Raw genomic sequence first — 20,232 nt, 5'->3', positions numbered from 1 at the left:
TATAAAGGCATAATGAGGTGGAATAACACAGACCTCACAATTACACATCTCTCTCTTCTCTACTATTGCCGCACCTTTCTCTCTCTCTCTCTCTATGGCCTCCATAATTGTTCAGTAAATTATACCTACAACAGTTATGTCAGTAACTACTCCCTCTAGATTTATTTAGAATTTCTAGAGTTTTTTTTATAATTAAATTGCATTCTTTAAAAAATAAAATGGGGGCGTTTTAGGCATTTTAAAAGCTTCACATTTTTTTTGTCTTCTCACTTTATACGTATAGAATAGATATAAAGCCTGAAGCCAAAAAGGCGAATCGTTCATAATTCTAAATATGTCACTCCCTAATTAGGATTTTATAATAAAACGATTTAGTTGTTTATTTTCCTTTATTTCTTTAAATTTTTTAAACAATATAAAAAGAATAAAAATTTATAAATAAAGAATAAGATGTAAGAGCAAATTGCCACACCCATGAGTTTGTGACAGGAGGCTAGTACCAAAGAATGGAACAAAAATGGAAAATATATTCTTGCATCATTAATTAACTTCTTCGTGCCAGACCAGGGGTTGAACATATTTACCCTGTTAAATTATTCTAGGCATTTACTGGAATATATATTTTGGGTTGTGCTACTTACACACTTCTTTTTACTTCTCACACGTCTCTTATTAATTTATATCCTTTGATCTTTTTTAATTCAGTCAATCCGATGGCCGCAAATTAAAAAGGTGTGTAGGAAGTAAAAATGGGTGTGGATAGTACACCCTATATTTTTAGAAATTGTTATTAGCACTTCAGAAATCTTATTTGGCACTCCAAAGTTTCGAAAATTAGAAAGAAAAATATACTTGTAAGAAGTCTAAAATAAGATTTTTAGAGTGCTAATAACCGTTCCCATATTTTTAATCTTGTTAGTATGTCATATCAGTTTTGTGTGGAATTCAAGTATTAGTGCCTAAAGTTACCAAGTATCACAAAGGCATAGTTGCCTTGAACTAGCACCTATGTTTTCCTTTAGGGCGTTATATACTTTGTTTTTCATGTGTTTGTGGTTTAATTTTTTTTTTTTTTTATTTGTTTGATTGTTAGGTACATAAATTGAAATGTCCAATCAAGTGCAAGGAGTCGTATCTACTAATCAAAGGAGCAACTTGCTACGAAGTCTTATTCTATAAATTGCAGTCGAGCGGAGATCCAACTCGCACAACATCTCAAGGGTGACCTGAAGGACACAGGGTGGGAACTTAGTTTTCTAACAAACATCTGAAAATGGGCAACTGTAACAACATGGATTTCCTGGTCTTAGCTCTTGTAGGGTTTATTTTCCTGGGCAAGGCTAATGGCGCTATCCATTATTATGATTTCGTTGTAAGTGTTTTCCACAGATGCTGCATGCCAACTTAAGTTGTCTTGTTGTGAGAGCATGTATTTGATTCTCGTCGATGCCAAGTTCGAAGCAAATTAGTATCATTTGTCTAATTTCCTCACCTCTTATTGTAAATATGTGGTTGTATGAGTCTATATCATCACGGGTCTATTCTGGGTATTTCACTCATCCATGTGTTATTGGCTTGTTCCTGTGATATTGTGCAGCTGCAAGAAACAAACTTTACAAGGCTTTGTAGCACAAAGAGTATCTTAACTGTGAATGGAACTCTTCCGGGACCAACCATAACTGTTCACAGAGGAGACACCGCTTTTATCAATGTTCACAACCAAGGATATTACGGTGTCACCCTTCACTGGTAAACTTCGCTTGTAGTCTCCCTTAGATAATCACAGTCCAGCTTAAATAACTAAAGACTGAAAAACTAAATAGTAAAAAGATTGTGATATTCCTTTTTACCTGTAAGTGAAAAGTTTTAAATTCAAATATCTTAAATAACGAGTTCAATGGGATTTTATTCCCCCACCCTATATCGTTCCATACAAAATAAAAAAACTGAAGGATTGGACTGTGAAGGAACACCTTAAATTTGGGTCTTCTGACTTTTGTATGGGCTAGGTGAAATTCCCATCAATAGTTTTTTTATTCATTAATGTATTGTTGTGCGTCCATAAAGGAATTTGTATGTGGCTTTTAGCTTGGTCTGTTTTTGGTTTCTAGATAAACACATACTTGACTGCTCAACAGGGCCAACCTTGAGATTTAAGGGGTTCTGTGTGAAAGTGAATTGGAGACCCTAAAAAGTATTAAAGATTTAATTGTTTTAATATTTTTGTTCAAAAAAATAATTTTAGTTTTCAATTGAGCTTCTATAAATTCTAATAGCACAAACAAATTTAACATATCAACAAGTGGAAAGGTGGCGTATTGTTTTTCCTTAACCATCTAGAGGTTCAAGTTCGAATTTTCATGTTATTGTGTGGAATTTTTATATTATTTTGTGGAAGCTTATGCATTTAATAAAAATAAACTGAAAAATAATGGAGACGAGTTTCGAACCCATCCCCTAGGCCGATGTAATAATAATACCACTTACGCTAAAACTCAAGTTTGTAATATTCTACACATACTACTATATATACATATATGCATGCAAAGTTGAAAAATCAGGGGCCCTTCCGATTTCAGGGCCCTGTGCAATGGCACCACTTGCACCCCCTCAGGACTGGCCCTACTGCTCAATTTATTGTTTAATTTGTATAGGCATGGAGTGAAGCAACCAAGAAATCCATGGTCAGATGGACCTGAGAATATCACTCAATGTCCTATTCAACCAGGAACAAACTTCACGTACGAAGTTATATTCTCCAATGAAGAAGGAACATTATGGTGGCATGCTCATAGTGACTGGACGCGCGCCACCGTCCATGGTGCAATCATTATTCTACCGGCTGCCGGCACCACTTATCCATTTGCAACACCAGATGCACAAGAAACAGTTATTCTAGGTACTTTCATTAGTTTCATATCTATTAATTCTTTAACTATTCAGTTATACTTGTGTTGTTCAGGCACATAAATTGTGGATTGAACTAATGAATGATCACAATACAAGTACAATTTAACGATCAAATATAGTCAGATATAATATACTTTTTCTTTTAGTTGCATATATGAGCGTTAAATAATGAATGTATTAAACAAATGCATATACCCTTGCAAGATTCTGTTTTTAATATAGGTGAATCTGAAATATAATAGTCGGTAACATTTTATTGAGGTGATTAATTTTGTATGTCTAAATAACTTTAGTGATTAATTATTAATTGAAAGTATCCTAATGAATATAAAATGATAAGATTTATTTATATTCCAACCTCCACGTAAGTTACTTTGCGTATTGTGGGATCTGAAGGTGTAGTGGTCAAGTAATCATATCAGAGCTCTATGGTCTCATCACTTATCATGATTCGAAAAATGACATAATTGGGATTTGGGATGTAATGCGTGTACTGTTTAGTGGTTAAGTAGTCATCAATCTCATCACTTATAACACCTTCCAAAAGAGACTCTCATTGTCTTTCTTTATTATACTCATCGTTGTTAAGGCATCTTTTATTCTGAGGATCCATTGAATAAAACTTTTATTTTGAGGAGCCATTGAACATCCAAAAATCGTTATTTTTGTCTTTCTTTCTTGCTTTTGCATGATCGTTGGACATGCCATAACTAGTAGGGTGGTTAGTCAATTCATTGAATTATTAATAGATACTCGTTAAAACCTATTTTGATTTGATTTCATCTTACATCATATTCATCATTACCAATCTCAACTCTATATTATGGTGATAACTAATTAAATTGGTCTTAACGGGCATCCGTTAACAATCCAATGAGTTGATTTGCCACATCTAACTATAACGTGATTGTGTTGCAAATTTAATTTTGAAATTTGTGTTTATCTACTATACAAATTTTAAGATTTAAACTCATATAATAGTGATAAATAGAGTGATAAGAAAAAATATTTTCTCAATTATATTATGGGTGGTTGATATTGTTTTGAGTGTGAATTTCGTTAGATAAAAGGGTAATACTAGGGAGATTAAATTTTGTAAAGCATATGACGTGGTTGTTAAAATTTGAATTATTATTTAAGTGTTTGATTAACGTCTTTATTTGTTATTAGTGATACATCATATAATTTACAAATTTAGTTTAAAGATTTAGTTTACTTAGCATTACTCTAGATAAAAATGAACATTGTTTCCACTTCAGCAGTATTGTTAAATATTTTATAATGAAATTTCAACTTTTTCATATACGTTCAACTTTAAAGTATACGGTAAGACGATAGCATATTCCTTGTCAATCTTCCAGATATACAAAAAATCTTTCCATAACCACAAATATGTAAAACAAAATTAGAACAGCCTTTGATTAGTGTATCTTTGGTATCATATACAGAATCATAATTGTCCGTATTTTCAATATTAATTACCAAAATTATAATACATGATGGGTATAGAGAAGTAAAAAGACAAGGGTTTGTGTTTTCAAATTCTGGAACGCAGCCCCTTTTGCATTTTTGCAAGTTTCCATACTGTGTGAACACGCAAACCAACATTCTATTTTGACAAAAAAGTAAACGACTATAGTGGCTTTGTGGGGGTAAAAATATTACATCGTACAGTTTTACCATTGGATTTATTATAGAACCTTAACGAAAAATTATATTTTTACAATAAAAAATCAATCATGGTATTATTCATTTTAACCTTTTATTTTGTCTTTATCATTAAAACTCAAAATTTTCAAGCTCTTTTCATTAGTTTTCCTTTATTCTAAAAGGGAAATGGATCTTCTTTGGATCTCTTCCTCCTAATCTACTAAGTTCGGGGATCCGGACCATTGAAATTTGATCTAATGGCTACAAACAGGGTTTTACTTTAAAAGTTATAATAATTTTAACTGTTGGATTAAATTTCAATGGCTCAAATTTCCGAACTTGGTAGATTATGAGAAAGGAATCCCTTTCCTTCTAAGAGTACATAAATTATTAAATTGTACATATTATATTAAAACTAAGTGTCTAATTTGGCAGGATCATGGTTCAAGGGAGATGTGATGGAAATAATAGAAGAGGCTCTCGCTACAGGTGACGAACCAAATATTTCAGATGCCTTCACAATTAACGGACGGCCCGGAGATTTGTATAGTTGTTCCAATGGTAAGACTAATTAAAGATACAATTAACTTAATCTAGTTTAATAATGTACAACGATCCGCGTGAATAATAAAGACTAGAAGGTGTCTTCTTTTTGGGTTAAAGACTAAAAGGTGTCTATGTAATAGAATAAAATACAAAGAAAGGGATGGGTTTTGGATTTTCTGACTCATAGTTAAGTTAACAAAACGTACTAATCTCCAAGAAAACGATGGAAAATCACTATTCAATATTTTTTTTCTGGTACGAAATGATGATCTATATTCGATGCATCTGATTTTCTTTGTTTACTTTAAATTCTTGACAACTACAATGATTTTTTATAAAATAAAAATTAATATTTTCTCAATTCAATCATGACTGTGATCTTCTATATTACTTAGTAGTTCAGGTTATATCTAACATCTTTGCTTAGTCGAAAAACCATCTTATAAAAAAGGCTATCAAATTTCTTAAAAATTTAAGAGACATCTTTATTTCGTCCATAACAGAATAAAAATATATGGACCGGAAATTTATTGCATGAAAAATGTAAAGGACAAAGACAGACCCAAAGTTAAAAGTAAGTTTAGCTTTATTTGGTCTTTGCAAGTAAATTTAAGCCATAAACTCTCCTCGCCAAATTAATTAATCAAATGTAAGTATACGTCATCCCAAAATTGTCTTCAAACTCAATACGTACAAACCGCTGGTATAGTGTGAAAGTTTGCCTTGATTCCTTCTAAACATAATTTATTTCTGCGACCAACATAAACTGTCACAGGCATCATTCATTTGTTAGGCCGGGTTTGTAGTGATTTGTGTAAAACAAGTAATAATTAATGGATTTTGTGTTACATGCAGAGACAACATACCGATGGATAGTTGATTACGGTAAGACCTATCTTCTCAAGGTAATCAACGCCGTGATGAACGAAGAACAGTTCTTTGCCATCGCGAACCACACCCTCACAGTCGTAGCACAAGACGCTTCATACATAAAACCAATAACCACCTCTTACATCATGATAACTCCAGGCCAAACCATGGACATTTTAGTGACCGCAAACCAACCTCCCAGCCAGTATTACATGGCTTCTCATCCTTTTATGGATGGAGTTAATGTTTCATATAACAACAGCACCACCAGTGCAATTGTTCAATACAACGGCAACTACAGCTCCCCATCAATCATTCCTTTTCCAACTCTTCCAGCGGAAGCCGATGAAACAGCTGCTGATAACTTCACTAAGAAAATCAGGGCCTTGGCAAGCAAAGAGCACCCTATTGATGTCCCACTAGAAATTCATTCCAGGATCTATATGACTCTTGCAATCAATGAAAGAATTTGTGCTAATTCTTCATGTGAAGGCCCGGATGGAAATGCGCTCGCTTCAAGCTTAAACAATGTCAGTTTCGTGACACCATCTGTTGATATACTGCAAGCATATTATCGGTAAGTTCAAATATTTTTCTTCAATAAAACAATTATTGGTAATTTTGATATTTCTATCTGATAATTTTCTTTTTTTGCCATTTCTATTATGATAGTTACTAATGCTGCTATTTTTATGGCTAGTACAAGGGCACAAACCACATTTTGTATCATTTTACTTGTTATAATAACAATAGATATGGTTGATATTTTTCACTTTTAGGGTATGTTAATAGAACACATTTAGGGGATATAATTTGAATGAAATAGTAGCTTCACTTGATCATGTCCGTGTACACCAAAAAATTACAATGGTCCCTTATAGTTGCAATTTGAATGATAATAATACTTTTGTACTTTTGTACTTTTGTAATGTGCATTTGAGTCTAAATTATATTCTGGTCACTGAATGATGGAAGTCACTAGTCTCATAAGAAATGGAGTGACACCAAAGTAAAATTCCAATATTTTCAATTAACATTTTGATTAATTAACCTTATTTATTCCTAACAAAAAAACTTGACCGTACTTCGTTTGTACAGGGGAAGTAACAATGGAGTTTACAGAACTAGTTTCCCAAACAGGCCGCCTAATCCTTTCAACTACACTGGAGACGTGGGTAACAACACAATATATCCGAACTTTGGGACGAGGGTGAGGATGATCAAATATGGTGCAGGAGTTGAGATCATGTTCCAAGGAACCAACATCATCGCACCTGAGAACCATCCAATGCATCTCCATGGTTTCAGCTTCTATTTGGTCGGAACTGGTTCCGGAATTTTTGACAGGAGAACATCACCCAGAACCTACAATTTGGTTGATCCCCCAGAAGTTAACACCATTGGAGTTCCAAAGAATGGATGGGCAACCATCAGATTTACAGCCGATAATCCTGGTAAATTCTATAATTTTGAGCACAACCATCACAATGTCACATGCATGGCCTTTCTACGTACGAACGACCATATTTTATAGTCTAATAATAAATACTCAACATGTTATAATATGGTTGGACCAATAACACATATTGTGATAGTATCACACTCTTACTTTTTATAGCTGCCTAAGTAACGTGCATTACATGTTTGAGGTATAAGGTGATTAATTTAGAGCAACCACGAAAATAACTGGTTATGATTTTGTAGGAGTATGGTTTATGCATTGTCATTTGGAAAGACATACCAGCTGGGGAATGGATACCGTGCTCATAGTGCAGAATGGAAATACAACAGAAACCAGCATTCGCCCACCGCCTGCTTATATGCCTCCTTGTTCCAAGTCTTAATTAGATATATTTGGACTTTTCTTTTACTGATCTCCATTTATTTAATTATGATTTGTGAGAATAATAGTAAGATTCAAGTCTTTGCCTTTGAGTGGTTATATATATATATATATATATATATATATATATTAGTCTTCATCCTGTAATAGTATAAGGTAGCTTGACTGCTTAAGCCTAATTTATGATCAATTTTTCCAAACCCAAAGCTCCTTCCAAAAGTAAAAGTAACATCTGCAAGAGCTACGCGGGTCTCATTCTCATGCAGTACTAGCCCAATATGCTAGTAACCATCTCATTTATCTTTTTGGTTTTCATTTTCATTCTGCAATATTACTTTATAATCAAAGTAGTTTACTTTCTGGATCACATATCAAAAATTAATTTTGTAAAAAATCAACCGAATCAGAAAATCATTTAATTTAATTGTTAGACTAAAAATAGATGACTAAACGATTTCAAACATAGTTAACTTTTTGAAATATAGATGATCTTTAAAATGTGATCTAAAAAGTAGACGGCTCTAATTATCAAGCAACATTGCATAATAAAAATGAAAATCGAGAAGCTCTAAATGAGAAGGTTATTACTAATTCTTTTTGGACCCTCGTGAAATTCAATGAGAACCATTAAGAATGTCAAACGTATATCAAACCTTTTCTATATTTCGTCAATGAAGAGAGTTTTACATTGTTCCTTCCAACTTATCCAACCTGCACAGTCCAAATGCAGGAATAATACACTTTGTGAAAACAAGAACCGAGGCCGAGGGTCTGATCAATGGAGGCCCAGTCCAAAAAGCAAGATGAATTGGGGTCCCATTCCAAAATCATAGCTTTGGATTTGCAAGATTAATTGGGGTCTCAATCCTAATAACTGTCAACTGTCAATATATATTTATATATATAATGATTTGGGTTTTACTATATTTAATATTTGTACACATTACTTACATGGTTTGTGGAAAGATTGTAAAAAATATATAGAACAGTCGACGATGTGAATATTAAATAACATATTCATAATGAATATATCATTATTTGATGTATTTAGTTGACTAAACGACCTTTGATTAATACTTTTTTGTGAAAATGACCTCCAAATTAAGATTATGAAATTGAATAATTTTGATAATAAATTTATACGATAAAGAAAAATTATTCGCAAGAAATACACTTCCCATTAAGTTATGCTAGTATTTTTCATATCAAAAACAAAAGGGCACATAATTGAAGTGCATAAATCAAAAGAGAACTTTGGGATGAAATAAACTTTCCAGCAAGATACACCCAAAGCAAATAAAACCTCCTGGCCCACACAATAGCCTCTTTGTCCACTTGTCCTTTCAAAACAGTTTTATTTACCCTCATTTCCTTTTGTTTTTGTTTAGTTTTTGGGCTTTACCCCATGCTTAGGCCCTTTTGTTTTTGGGCTTTACCCCTTGTTTAGGCCCTTTGTGTAGTTTGTAAGGTTCATTTTTCTTTGTGTATATGGTTTGGGCCCTTGGCGTGTAGTTTCTTAGGTCCATTTTTCTTTGTGTTTTAGTTTGGGCCCTTGTGAAGTATGTTTTCGGTTGGTAATATATTAGGTAAACTACACAAAATTACATCAATTATAAGTCGAACCACAATTTCATAATTAATGTCTTAGACATTGCAATGTTATACCTCATCCTACAAATTCATTGCAATATCAAACATCCGTTAAATTTTCTGTTAAGTTTGATTGCTAAATGATGAAGTGGTAACCGCTGGGATCCACATTCTCATCCAACTAAATTAAAAAATTAATTAAGTTAAAAAATTATATGTAAAAAAAAACTGTGGGGCCCACCCCTACCACCCATGACCCCACTTGAAACCAAGATGAAACTCGAACATTGTTTTCCCAAACTTTTTCCCACCAAATTCCCATGACATAATTTTTGGAAAAGAGACAAACCCAGATCGGCGACCTTAAACTAGAAGAGGCGTTGAGACTTGAGAGCTTGCGCTCTAGTACCAAGAGCAAGCCCCGCGCGCAGCCAGTTCCAAGCGCGCTTAGCTTTCAAGCCATCTCCAACCGAAGGGTTCAAATGACTAAAAATAGCCCGAAAACCATCTCCAACCGAGGGCTAGGCTAGAGGGCTATGGAATTTAAGAGTGCCCCACGGAATCGAAAAGGACCAAATGGCTAGAGGGCTAGCCATTTCCAGCCAGCCAACCAGCCCCGGGCTGGCCATAATTTTTTTAAATGTATTGGATTTCCTGTCGGTTATAACCGACAAGATTTCTTAAGAAAAAATTTCAAATGCAACAGCTAGCTGACTAGCAGTTGCATTGATTTTTTTTTTTTACGGTTTTATTATTATTTTTTATTTACAAAAAATTTCATATAACTTCTATTTTTTCCTATATCTTTTATTTTACAAAATTTGTTTCATATTTTTTAAAAATTCCATTTTTTTCCTACAACTTCTATTTCACAAATTTGTTTCATTTTATTTTAAATTATTTTTTTTCCTATAACTTCTACTTCACAAAATTTGTTTCTGTTGACCCTAAAAACTATCAAGCCTACGTGGTGCGCAGGCCGAGTAATCTATAAGCTAACTACGTCATTCTGTGAATGCGGGGCGTGCCAACTCGTCGGTCGTGCTCGGCCGAGGAGTAAATTTGTTGATGTTGGGTGCGCGGCTGACTTCTGCGTCTTGCGATTGCGGCCGAGAAAGGAACACGTCTCGACCTCTTGGGCTCTCGAACCTGAAGACAAGGTTACTATTCTTACGAAGTTCAATATCAAATTCGGCTTTCAATGTGCTGAATGTAATAACTTGTAACACCTTACTTCGCCGAGAAGGCTAATGAGATGACCTCGACCAATAAGGATTCAGAAATCCTTCTCGACCGAGACTTGGATAGGTAACCAACCGTCCTCGCCGCAGTGTTGTTGATGCCAACGGAAGATGCTGCGAGATCGATTGATTCTGCGGTGACAGAGCTATCTATGCCGACTTAAGATATCACCGGTTGCTTCCACAATGCTGTTGATGCCAACGGAAGATGTGTCAGCGAAAAGAGAAAATAAAAATCTCAAGTTGTTGAGAGAGTTTGCGCAGGGCAATTGTGTGTTGAATTGGAGAGAGTTTAAATGATGCACAACCTCTTCTATTTATAGCAACGGACCCCCCAAGGTCGAGTTAAAACCCTATTCGGACTATGACTTATTCTCCTGATCAAACACTAACTCGACCAATCCTACTTTCATTATGACTGTGAACCTAGTCCTTTATTGATCTGGATTCGCTTTCGGGTTATTAATCATGCCGAAACTCCTTATTGCACCAGGACTCGACTTGTCTTACGTCATGACCTAGCTGACCTAGGTTTGGAGGCCCACGTACTGAACGATTCATAGCACCCTTGTCGCAAGGCCTTCCGGGCCAAGAACGATTCTATACCCGGCCCAAACTATTATTTTGGGCCCAAACATTGCCCCCTCGCTTCTGAGGCCTTCGGCCTGAATCCTCTGGGCGAGCTCCAGCCTTGAAGAAGCGAAATTAAAGCTCAAAACTCAAATGCTCTCATTCCGAGGTGCATTTATTGAACACGATTGCACGATCTTGATTCTGCTAACCACCATTCTACGTGGCATTCTTCTATAGGGCTAATCCCTAATAATGACGTTTGGAACGTGCAGCTCCCTGAACCGTCATATCATCATGGTCTTGTTGCTGAACACCACCATGTCACCTCGATCTGCGAACCATTCAGTATCGTGCAGACGCCAAACCGTCTTTCACCATAAATCTCGCCGCCACACGCAATCGTGCATCCCCCGAAACACGAAACCCTCGGTCTTCTCAACTGGATTTTTTGAATGTTCATAATGATTAGCGAATTTCTCGGTCGATTCTACCCCTCATTTCAAATTTCGAACGATTGCCCTTCCCTCAATCGTCCTATAAATACCGAAATCCTCTCATTTGTACTTTTACGCGTTCAAATTTTCTGAATTTCTTGCCATTGCTCTCTAGCGCATTTCTTTTTCCCAGGTCTTCATCTTCAAATCCCCCAACCCAGAAAAACCCCTTTCACATCGTACTTTTTAACCCTCCTACAATGGCCTCATTCATCTCTAAGCTTTCCAGGGAATGTGATCAGTGTCAGAAAATTCTTGATCGAAGCACAATCAAAACCATACGGTTTGAAAGTGACATGAGCGCTTCTCACCAAATCTTGGGTCCTCTTTTTAAAGCGGCAGTACCATCAGCCATTGCCGGACTTCTCCAGGAGCATTGCCTATCACCCTTGCTCCAAAGGTTTGAATGGTCGAGATGGGATGCGGCAAGGCCTCAAGGCTCTTGGCCTTCGACCATTACAACCTGGGCAGCCTGGGTTGTACAAATGGAAAAGCTCTTCGGCGAGCAATGGAAAGCCCTCGGTATCTATGACGCCATTCTCCTCTCGTCTATGGATGTCGTTCTCGACAAGGAGCTTCTCCTAGCCGCCCTATGCTTCTGGTGTTCGGCCACCAACACCATGGTTCTCCCTCTTGGTCCCATTGGCCCCACCATTCTTGATATCACCGCCATTTTGGGAACTTCAGCATCTGGAATCCCCATCGATGCTGCCCTATCTGGATACCCATCGAACCTTGACCTGAAGATGCTTTTCGACAGACGGGCTTTTAAGACGTTGAGCAGTGAGGGTCAAACCCCCTCGAAAAAAGACGTTCAAAAACTCCACAAGAACTTCTTCAACTACAACACCCTCTATCTCCATTTTACCGGCCGAGGAGAAGAGGCTCTGCGAGAAAGGGAACATGAGGTTTTCCTCTTCTATTGGTACAATAAGTACATTTGTTGTACTAAATCTAATAAATGCTTGGTTGAGAGCATGCCGATGGCCGAGGCCCTGGCTAGTGGTCACGCCCTGTCACTTAGCTCCAACATTCTTGCCCATCTCTTCCACTGTCTGGCTGAGACGACCATTCACAAGATCGACCCATACCAGAATGGTCATCTCTGGGTCTTTCAACTCTGGCTGCAAGTTTACTTCGCCTCCCTTCGACCGACAATCGTCAATTTCTTGCCAACGGAAGCGCTTGGACCTCAGCTGGCCTCCCGACCAACACCCCCTTACCAAGCCGAAGAGGTATTTAGATACTTTTTCGCCCTTGATGACCTTTCCAACGACGAGTTCTTGATATGTCGTCGTCGAGAATATCCTTCCTCAATCAAGCTACCTACATCCATATGGGGCGCGGACGAAGACTTCGACCTTCATCAGTCCTGGGGGTCATTCGTGCTCACTCGCGACCTTCCTTTCGGCTATGATGGGAAACGAGCGGGCTGGGAAGTGTACCATCATAACTTCCTAGCTCGACAGCTTGGCTACCTCTAAGGCTGTCTGGTCCCCCTTCTCTCCTCACGAACCGTCCTAAGCCGTGGACGTGAGCCTGGTTCCTCGGAGAAGGAATGCAATATCGCCAAGAGGGAGTTTCAAGAGCAATGCCAAAGTTTCCGCCTCCGACCGGCCATCCCAGAAACACTTAGTACCGATACTTTTGGCGAGTGGTGGGAAAAATATACCCAGGAGTTCTTTGGTCTTCAGGTCGAAACCGTTTTGGACAAACTTTTCGGTGATCGACCTAAGAAGGCCTTTGTCTCCCAAGCCCAAGGTAACTGTTTATTTCCCCCAATTTCCTTTCAATTTTGAACTATTGATCGATTTTGCTGATTTGCTTTTACGTTCTCAGGTAGTCGACCGTTGAAAAAGGTAGAGGCGGTCGCTGCAGCTGTGGCCAAGAAAAAATCGATCGTCTTTAAAAATACAAAGGTAGCTGCGCAGGCTTTGCCGAGTAAACGGCCTCGTCGAGAAGCCGAGTCGACCGTCGAACCCCCTCGGCCTGCCAAACGGGTCAAAAGGTTGGCAAGGAAAGGAAAACGGGATATTCACGTCATCTCCAGTCAAACCACGGGAGCGACGACCCCCAACGTTTCCCCTTCTCTCCTCGTCGCCCAAGCCTTGGTCGAGAATAAGCCAATTCCGGCCGAGGAAGCAGTCCAAGCGCGGCCTGTTTCTAAGGTTGGGAAACCAGTTGTTGTTCCCTTGGTCGAGGCTACACCTGTCTTAGAAAAGGCAGTCCCCTCGACCGAGAAAACTTCTTCTGCAAAACCCTCGACCATTGTTCTGAAGTAGAGTGAGGGGAGCGACAAAATGTCTCTGGCGAGTCACCCTCGTTCCCATCGTCAACCTCATCCCGTGTCCGAGGCGGCTGTCTAAGTCATCCTTACGACGGCCAACCATAGCAAACCACTGGTCGAAGAGTCAGCAGCGACAGCGGAAGCCCTCATTCACTCGCAAGACCAGGACCTCCACTCCGTGCCTGAAACCGCTGTCTGAGTCGGCCCGTCTACGGCTGACCGCGGTAAACGACCTGTCGGGGAGCCAGAAGCTTCGGTGGAGACGCCCGTTCATCCGCAGGACCAGGATCTCAATATTCCTTAGCAGGAGGTTACTTCGGCCTTTGTAAGTACCTCATTCCGCCTTTTCTTGGTTAGTTTTCTGCCGTAAAAACTCTAAACCAGGAAAATACTAAATGTCAGGTGCCTGCACACTCTTTTCATCGAAAATTCTATACGCCGAAGGGTGTTATCTATATTTCTTGGCCGCCTCAGTGGCCATCGAATGTAGATAACCTCCATCGGCAGTGTGAACTGAGAAGCAGCCTAAGACACTGGGCTCGGCCATTAAGCTCTTTAGGTTCGAGCAACGATCCTGAAGACATGGCCGAAGTCTCCTCTCGGCAGGTTAAAAGAAACGAAACCTTCTCGCTATTCTTTTAGGATTTCTTTGAGCTCAACTTTATTTTTGTGTGCAGGCTTCATGGGAAGTCGAATTCAAAGCCCTCCTGTCCAGCATAACTAGAGGAGCTGGTCCTTTGACCGCCACGACAGACGCTGCGGATTCAACTGCTCTAACTCGGTTGCAAGACGTCGCAAGTACTCGAGCGCAACGGTCTTGATTTGCTCGGTGCATGTCTAAACGACCTCGAAGCCGATGGTCACCTGAGCGGCGAGCTATCGTTCAGGCGTTGTCTGCCTTGGAGCGGGTTCGGGAGACCTTTAATATCTTCCAGAACGCTCTGAAGGCCAAACAAGACCTGCAAGCTGCCACGGCCGTCCAAGATATTCTCCGTCCAAAGATCGATGCTTTAAAGGTAAAAGGAGAGGCCTTGGCCGACCTCGACCGTCAAATGGCCGAATTAGCAAAACGCAAGTCGGCCATTGCCTCTGAGCTTGCTAAGGATTTTGAGTCGGGTGGCAAGGCTTACTTAACCGAGTATGCGGCGCACAAAACGGGTCGAGTAGTTGAAGCTGGAAAAGAAGAATAGGCAGACCGAGGTCATCATGGGCGATGTGCGGTGGTTAGAGCTGAAGGCCCTGCTCGGCACTCTTCTACCTTCTTCGCCTTGAATTTATTTTGACTTTTATGTAAACCGGTCGACCAGCTCACTTTGTATACTCTTATTGGTTTTAATGAAATGAATTTTTTACTCCCGCATTTCCCAAGTGACCGGATAGTACTTTTTCAGAAACTGCCCATTGATTGGTAATTTATGAACTAGACCGGTCCGATCTCTAAGATGATATGCTCATTTGCCATATACTTTATGTACGACAAACGGCCCTTCCCAATTTGGCGACCACTTACCGAACCTAGGGTCTTTTAGTCCTACGGGCAACACCGTTTGCCAAACCAATTCTCCTTCGCCGAATGTTTTCTGCCGTACTTTTTGATTATAGGCTCGTTCAGTAATCCGTTTTTGTGCCACCAGCAGGTTGTAAGCATCACGTCGCGCTTCTTACAAATCTTCTAACTCTTGTCTCATGGACTAATTATATTCGACGCTAAACAAACTACTTTGTTCAATTAACCGCAACGAATTTATGCTTAACTCAACTGGTAACATTGCATCGTGTCCGTAGGTTAGCGCATACGGGGTTGTCGCAATCGCCGATCGGGGCGATGTTCGATATGCCCATAATGCCTCATTCAACTTCAAATGCCATATGCTAGGCCTCTTTTATTATTTTCTCGAGAATGCCGATCAACACTTTATTGCTTGCCTCGGCCTGCCCATTTGCTTGTGGATAATACAGTGTAGACTATTCGAGCCGAATTTTCAAATTTGTCGTATACTCTTTAAACCTCTCGGATGTAAAAATTGTGCCATTGTCAGTTATGATCGTTTCTGGCACGCCAAATCTGGTCACAATGTGTTCCTTCACAAAGTTGCAAACTTCTTTAGATGTTAGCTCGGCATAAGATTTCACTTCGACCCACTTAGTAAAGTAATCAGTTGCTACTATTATCCATGCGTGCTTGGCAACCCCGGAAGATGGTGTAATTTTACCGATTACGTCCATGGCCCATCCTCTAAACGACCATGGCCCATCCTCTAAACGACCATGGTTTACTGATCGAATGCAACGATTCGGCCGGGACCCTTTGTATAGGCCCGTGAATCTGGCACTGTATGTATCCTCGTGCAAACTCGATACAATCCTTTAATATTCTTGGCCAAAAATAGCCGTGTCGTCGAAGTAGCCATCGCATTTTTCTTCCAGATTGATGAGCTCCGCAAATCCATTCATGTACTTCTGTGATCGCCTGAGCACCCTCTTAGGGGCCGAGGCATAGTAGTAGCAGTCCATCCTCGCCTTTTCGGTATAACTCATTTTGATACATGACATAGTTCGTGGCGTGAACTCGTGTCTTGCGACTATGTTTGCCACTGGGATTGTCAAGGTACTGCATAATGGGCTTTCTCCAATCATCTGGTATTGCCTCGGCAGCACAAACCTCTATAGAGTCTTGTCGATCTAACAACGAAGGTAAGGACATGACCCTGGTGCGTATCATATTGTCGCGTCAGAGGATTTGCTGGTTAACTAAGGCCGGGTATAACTGTCGTAACACCGGTATCTCTCGGCCTAGCTTGCCCCCCAAGAGTTGTGCACCGGAGGTGATTTGAGCCAACTCGTCTACGTCGGTATTATGGATCCGGGAAATATGCTCGAATGTAATACCGTCAAAGGACTCGGCCAAATAGCTGGCAACCATGTGGTAGGGTGCCAGAGTACAACTCATGCAGTGGAAAGACCCATTAAGTTGGTTAATCACAAGTTCAGAGTCACTTAGGACGAGGGCACGGGTGGCCCGCAAATCATGAAGGAGGCCAAGGCCGATGATAAGGTCTTCGTATTCGGCCTGATTATTGGTGCAGTCGAAATCCAACTTGAGCGAAAAATACCAACGATCGTGGTTAGGAGATTGAATGACGATGCCAACGCCGACCGAGGACGAAGTATTGGAACCATCAAAATACATCGTCCAGTAGTTGTCGCGTGTTGCAACCATGCCGATTTCGACATCGGTGTCCCCAAAATCGTAGGGAGAAGGGTGTTGAGCAAGGAAGTCGGCCAACGCCTGGCTTTTGACAGCTTTCTAGGGCACGTATTGCAAGCTAAACTCGGACAATGCCATCGTCCACTTCCCAATTCGACCTTTTACGATTGGCCGGGTAAGCATGTACCGGATAACGTCGGTCTGGGCAATGACTTGTGTGACCAACGGAAGCATTTAATGCAGAAGCTTAGAGGTGGCGAAGAACACGGCAAGACAGAGCTTCTCAACAGCGGAATAATTGATTTCGGGTTGATTGAGATTTCGACTAAGGTAAAAAATAGCCTGCTCTCGCCCGGCATCGTTATCTTGGGCGAAGAGGCAACCAATGGATGCTTCAGCCGCTGAAATATATAGTTTGAGAGGTTTACCGCGCCGGGGTGGAACAAGAACAGGTGGCGTCGTGAGGGAGACTTTGATTTGTGTAAACGCTGCCTGATGCTCGTCGGTCCACTCAAACTTATATGAGTCCTTAAGTTTTAAAAGCGTCGAGAACGCTTTCATTTTACCTGCCGAGTTAGCTATAAATCGGCGGAGAAAATTTATCTTGCCAAGTAAAGACTGCAGTTGTTTCTTCGTCGTCGGGGGTGGAGCACTGATGATTGCCCGTGCTTTATTTTTGTCCACTTCAATTCCACGGTGATGCACTAGAAAACTGAGAAAATTACCGGCCAACACACCGAATGCACATTTGGCAGGATTCATTTTGAGATTGTGTTGACGCATACGAAGGAAAGCTTGTCGGAGATCATCCAGATGAGTCCGCCGTTGTTTGGATTTAATTACAACATCGTCGATATAGACTTCGACGATGGTTCCAATTAAATCATGAAATATGGTGTTTATTGCCCGTTGGTATGTGGCGCCGGCATTTTTGAGGCCGAATGGCATGACAACCCATTCGTAAGTGCCGAGTACCCCCGGGCAACGAAAAACAGTTTTGTGCACGTCAGCTTCGGCAATGAAAATTTGGTTGTACCCAACATGTCCATCCATAAAGGATAAGATCGCATGATTCACCGCAGCATCGATCAACAGATCCGAAATCGGCATTGTATACTCATCTTTGGGAGTTGCCAGATTCAGATTTCTGAAATCGATGCAAATGCGCAATGCACCATTTTTCTTTAAAACAGGAACGATATTGGCCAGCCATTCAACATATCGAGCTGTCCTTGATACCGAGTTGCACGTCGATCGAGAAGTGTCGAGGTGGTTGACGGAAAGGTTTACATCCAGGTTTAATACGTAACTCATGCTCGACGAGAGTACGATCTAAGCCAGGCATTTCATGATAGCTCCAAGCAAAGCAATCTTTAAATTCCTCAAGCAGGGCACGAAGTACGGCCTTCATAGGTTGGGGAAGTAAAGCACTAACAAATAAAGATCGTGGGTCATCGGCCATCCCAACATTAATTTCCTCCAAGGGATCTTTGACTTGGGGCCGATTATCTTCGAGCTCGGTCGGGGTGGCTTGAATTTTGTCAAGAGACAGGACAGGACCATTATCTCATTCAGCGAGGAACTCGACGAGGTTAACGCCCGAATTTGGTTGTTTAGATATAGTATACCAATGGGCCAGCAGTCGTTCCATAGTAGATGAAACCGTGGCCCTACGTTTTTCCTGATCGGTGTCAAACATCGGGGTCGGGGATGAAATTAACTAAACCGAGTCTCGCCGAATCCTGATGGACAGTTTCGGCGCCAACCTCGATAGCTTTTTGAACAGAAATCTGAGTCGGCCGTCCTTCGTCATTGAAACCCTGTAGGGTAATATAGCCGACGTGGTCATCATAATACTGTGCCTGGATCATGTTGGTTTCGAAGGGCTAACTATCGGCCGGGTGAACAATGACCGACTTGCCGTCCCAGAAAACTAGCACTTGATATAATGATGAAGGAATACAGCTGGTTTGATGAATCCAGTCTTGACCGAGCAGTGCATTATACTCGGTCTTGGAGTCGACGATAAAAAAGACGGTCATGTGATTACGGCCGGTAATATTTACCGCTAAAGGAAGCACCCCTTTGGTTTGGGATTTATCCCAAACGAAACTGCTCATTGTGATCCCGGAGGGAATGAGTTCGTCGTTGGACCGACGTAACACCTTCATAATGTTTACAGGCATGATATTGACAGTGGCTCTGCAGTCGACAAAAACTTTAGAGACTGGATACCCTTCGATATGGGCCGTGACATACAATGGCTTTAAATGATGAAGGTTAGTCGATGATGAGCGAGGAAACAGTTCGGCCAAAGCTGCTTTGATGTTGTCATCCTTTGTTGTCGAGTCCTTGTTAGCAATAGTTACAAAATCAATGTGGCCGACTTCCTCGGTAATTACGTCACCATCAAGGAAATTTGGTTGGGATGTGCTCGACTGAAAATCAGCAGGCAAAACATGGACCATACTGATTTCCATGTTATCCAGGACCGATGGGCCCATCGAGTTACCATCATCCTCATCCGCCTTTTCTTGTTCCTGGGCACCGACTGTGGCATCTTCTTGCGGTGAAGTGGTACTAAAAGATTCTTCTGCGCCTTATTCAAGGGTTTGTTCTCGCAATGTCGCTTTGGACGCCTGTTTGTTCTGTGTAGATACCTCAGGTGCGTCTGAAGTCGGCGTTGTATCTGGGATCGGTGCCAGGGTACGAGCTTGCTCTTGGTACATTATATGGGCATCTCTGGTATCGAGATAGGCGTCCAACCGTGCAACTCGTGTAATTTCATCGGATGTGAGGCCGAAGAGAGAAACGGTCGAAAAAACTTTGAAATGGTATCGTAAATATTGAAGATCCTCCATGGAGAAATGAAGGTCGGCTGCATCGATGTCAGTATATGGGTCGACTTTAAAGCCAAGAACACGAGCCTTTCGTATGTGCTGGAACCTAGCTTTCAATCCTAGGTCTGAGGTCTTCTAAATAATTCTCTCGGCATCCGGGCAATTGAGGACGAGATCGAT

At 40.4% G+C, this 20,232-nt stretch overlaps 1 protein-coding gene across 1 annotated transcript; it reads left to right on the top strand.

Moving 5' to 3' along the window:
- Positions 1–1,193: 1,193 nt before the first annotated feature.
- On the top strand, positions 1,194–8,024 carry LOC103443943 (putative laccase-9). The gene is made up of 7 exons (XM_070806760.1): positions 1,194–1,372; positions 1,598–1,749; positions 2,655–2,899; positions 4,996–5,121; positions 5,962–6,553; positions 7,075–7,430; positions 7,681–8,024. Exons 1-7 carry the CDS (start codon positions 1,274–1,276, stop codon positions 7,818–7,820), a joined length of 1,710 nt encoding a protein of 569 aa, XP_070662861.1. The 5' UTR covers positions 1,194–1,273; the 3' UTR covers positions 7,821–8,024.
- Positions 8,025–20,232: the final 12,208 nt, after the last annotated feature.

Source organism: Malus domestica, chromosome 10, assembly GCF_042453785.1.
Source record: "Malus domestica chromosome 10, GDT2T_hap1".
NCBI classification, from domain to species: Eukaryota; Viridiplantae; Streptophyta; class Magnoliopsida; order Rosales; family Rosaceae; genus Malus; species Malus domestica.
Note: the sequence above shows the minus strand (reverse complement) of the source record. Positions and strands in the feature narration are given on the sequence as shown.

Coding starts and splice junctions, on each gene's coding strand:
- LOC103443943 (XM_070806760.1), top strand. CDS start 1,274: ATGGGCAACTGTAACAACATGGATTTCCTGGTCTTAGCTCTTGTAGGG. Junction 1,373..1,597: donor TCCATTATTATGATTTCGTT/GTAAGTGTTTTC, acceptor GATATTGTGCAG/CTGCAAGAAACAAACTTTAC. Junction 1,750..2,654: donor TACGGTGTCACCCTTCACTG/GTAAACTTCGCT, acceptor TAATTTGTATAG/GCATGGAGTGAAGCAACCAA.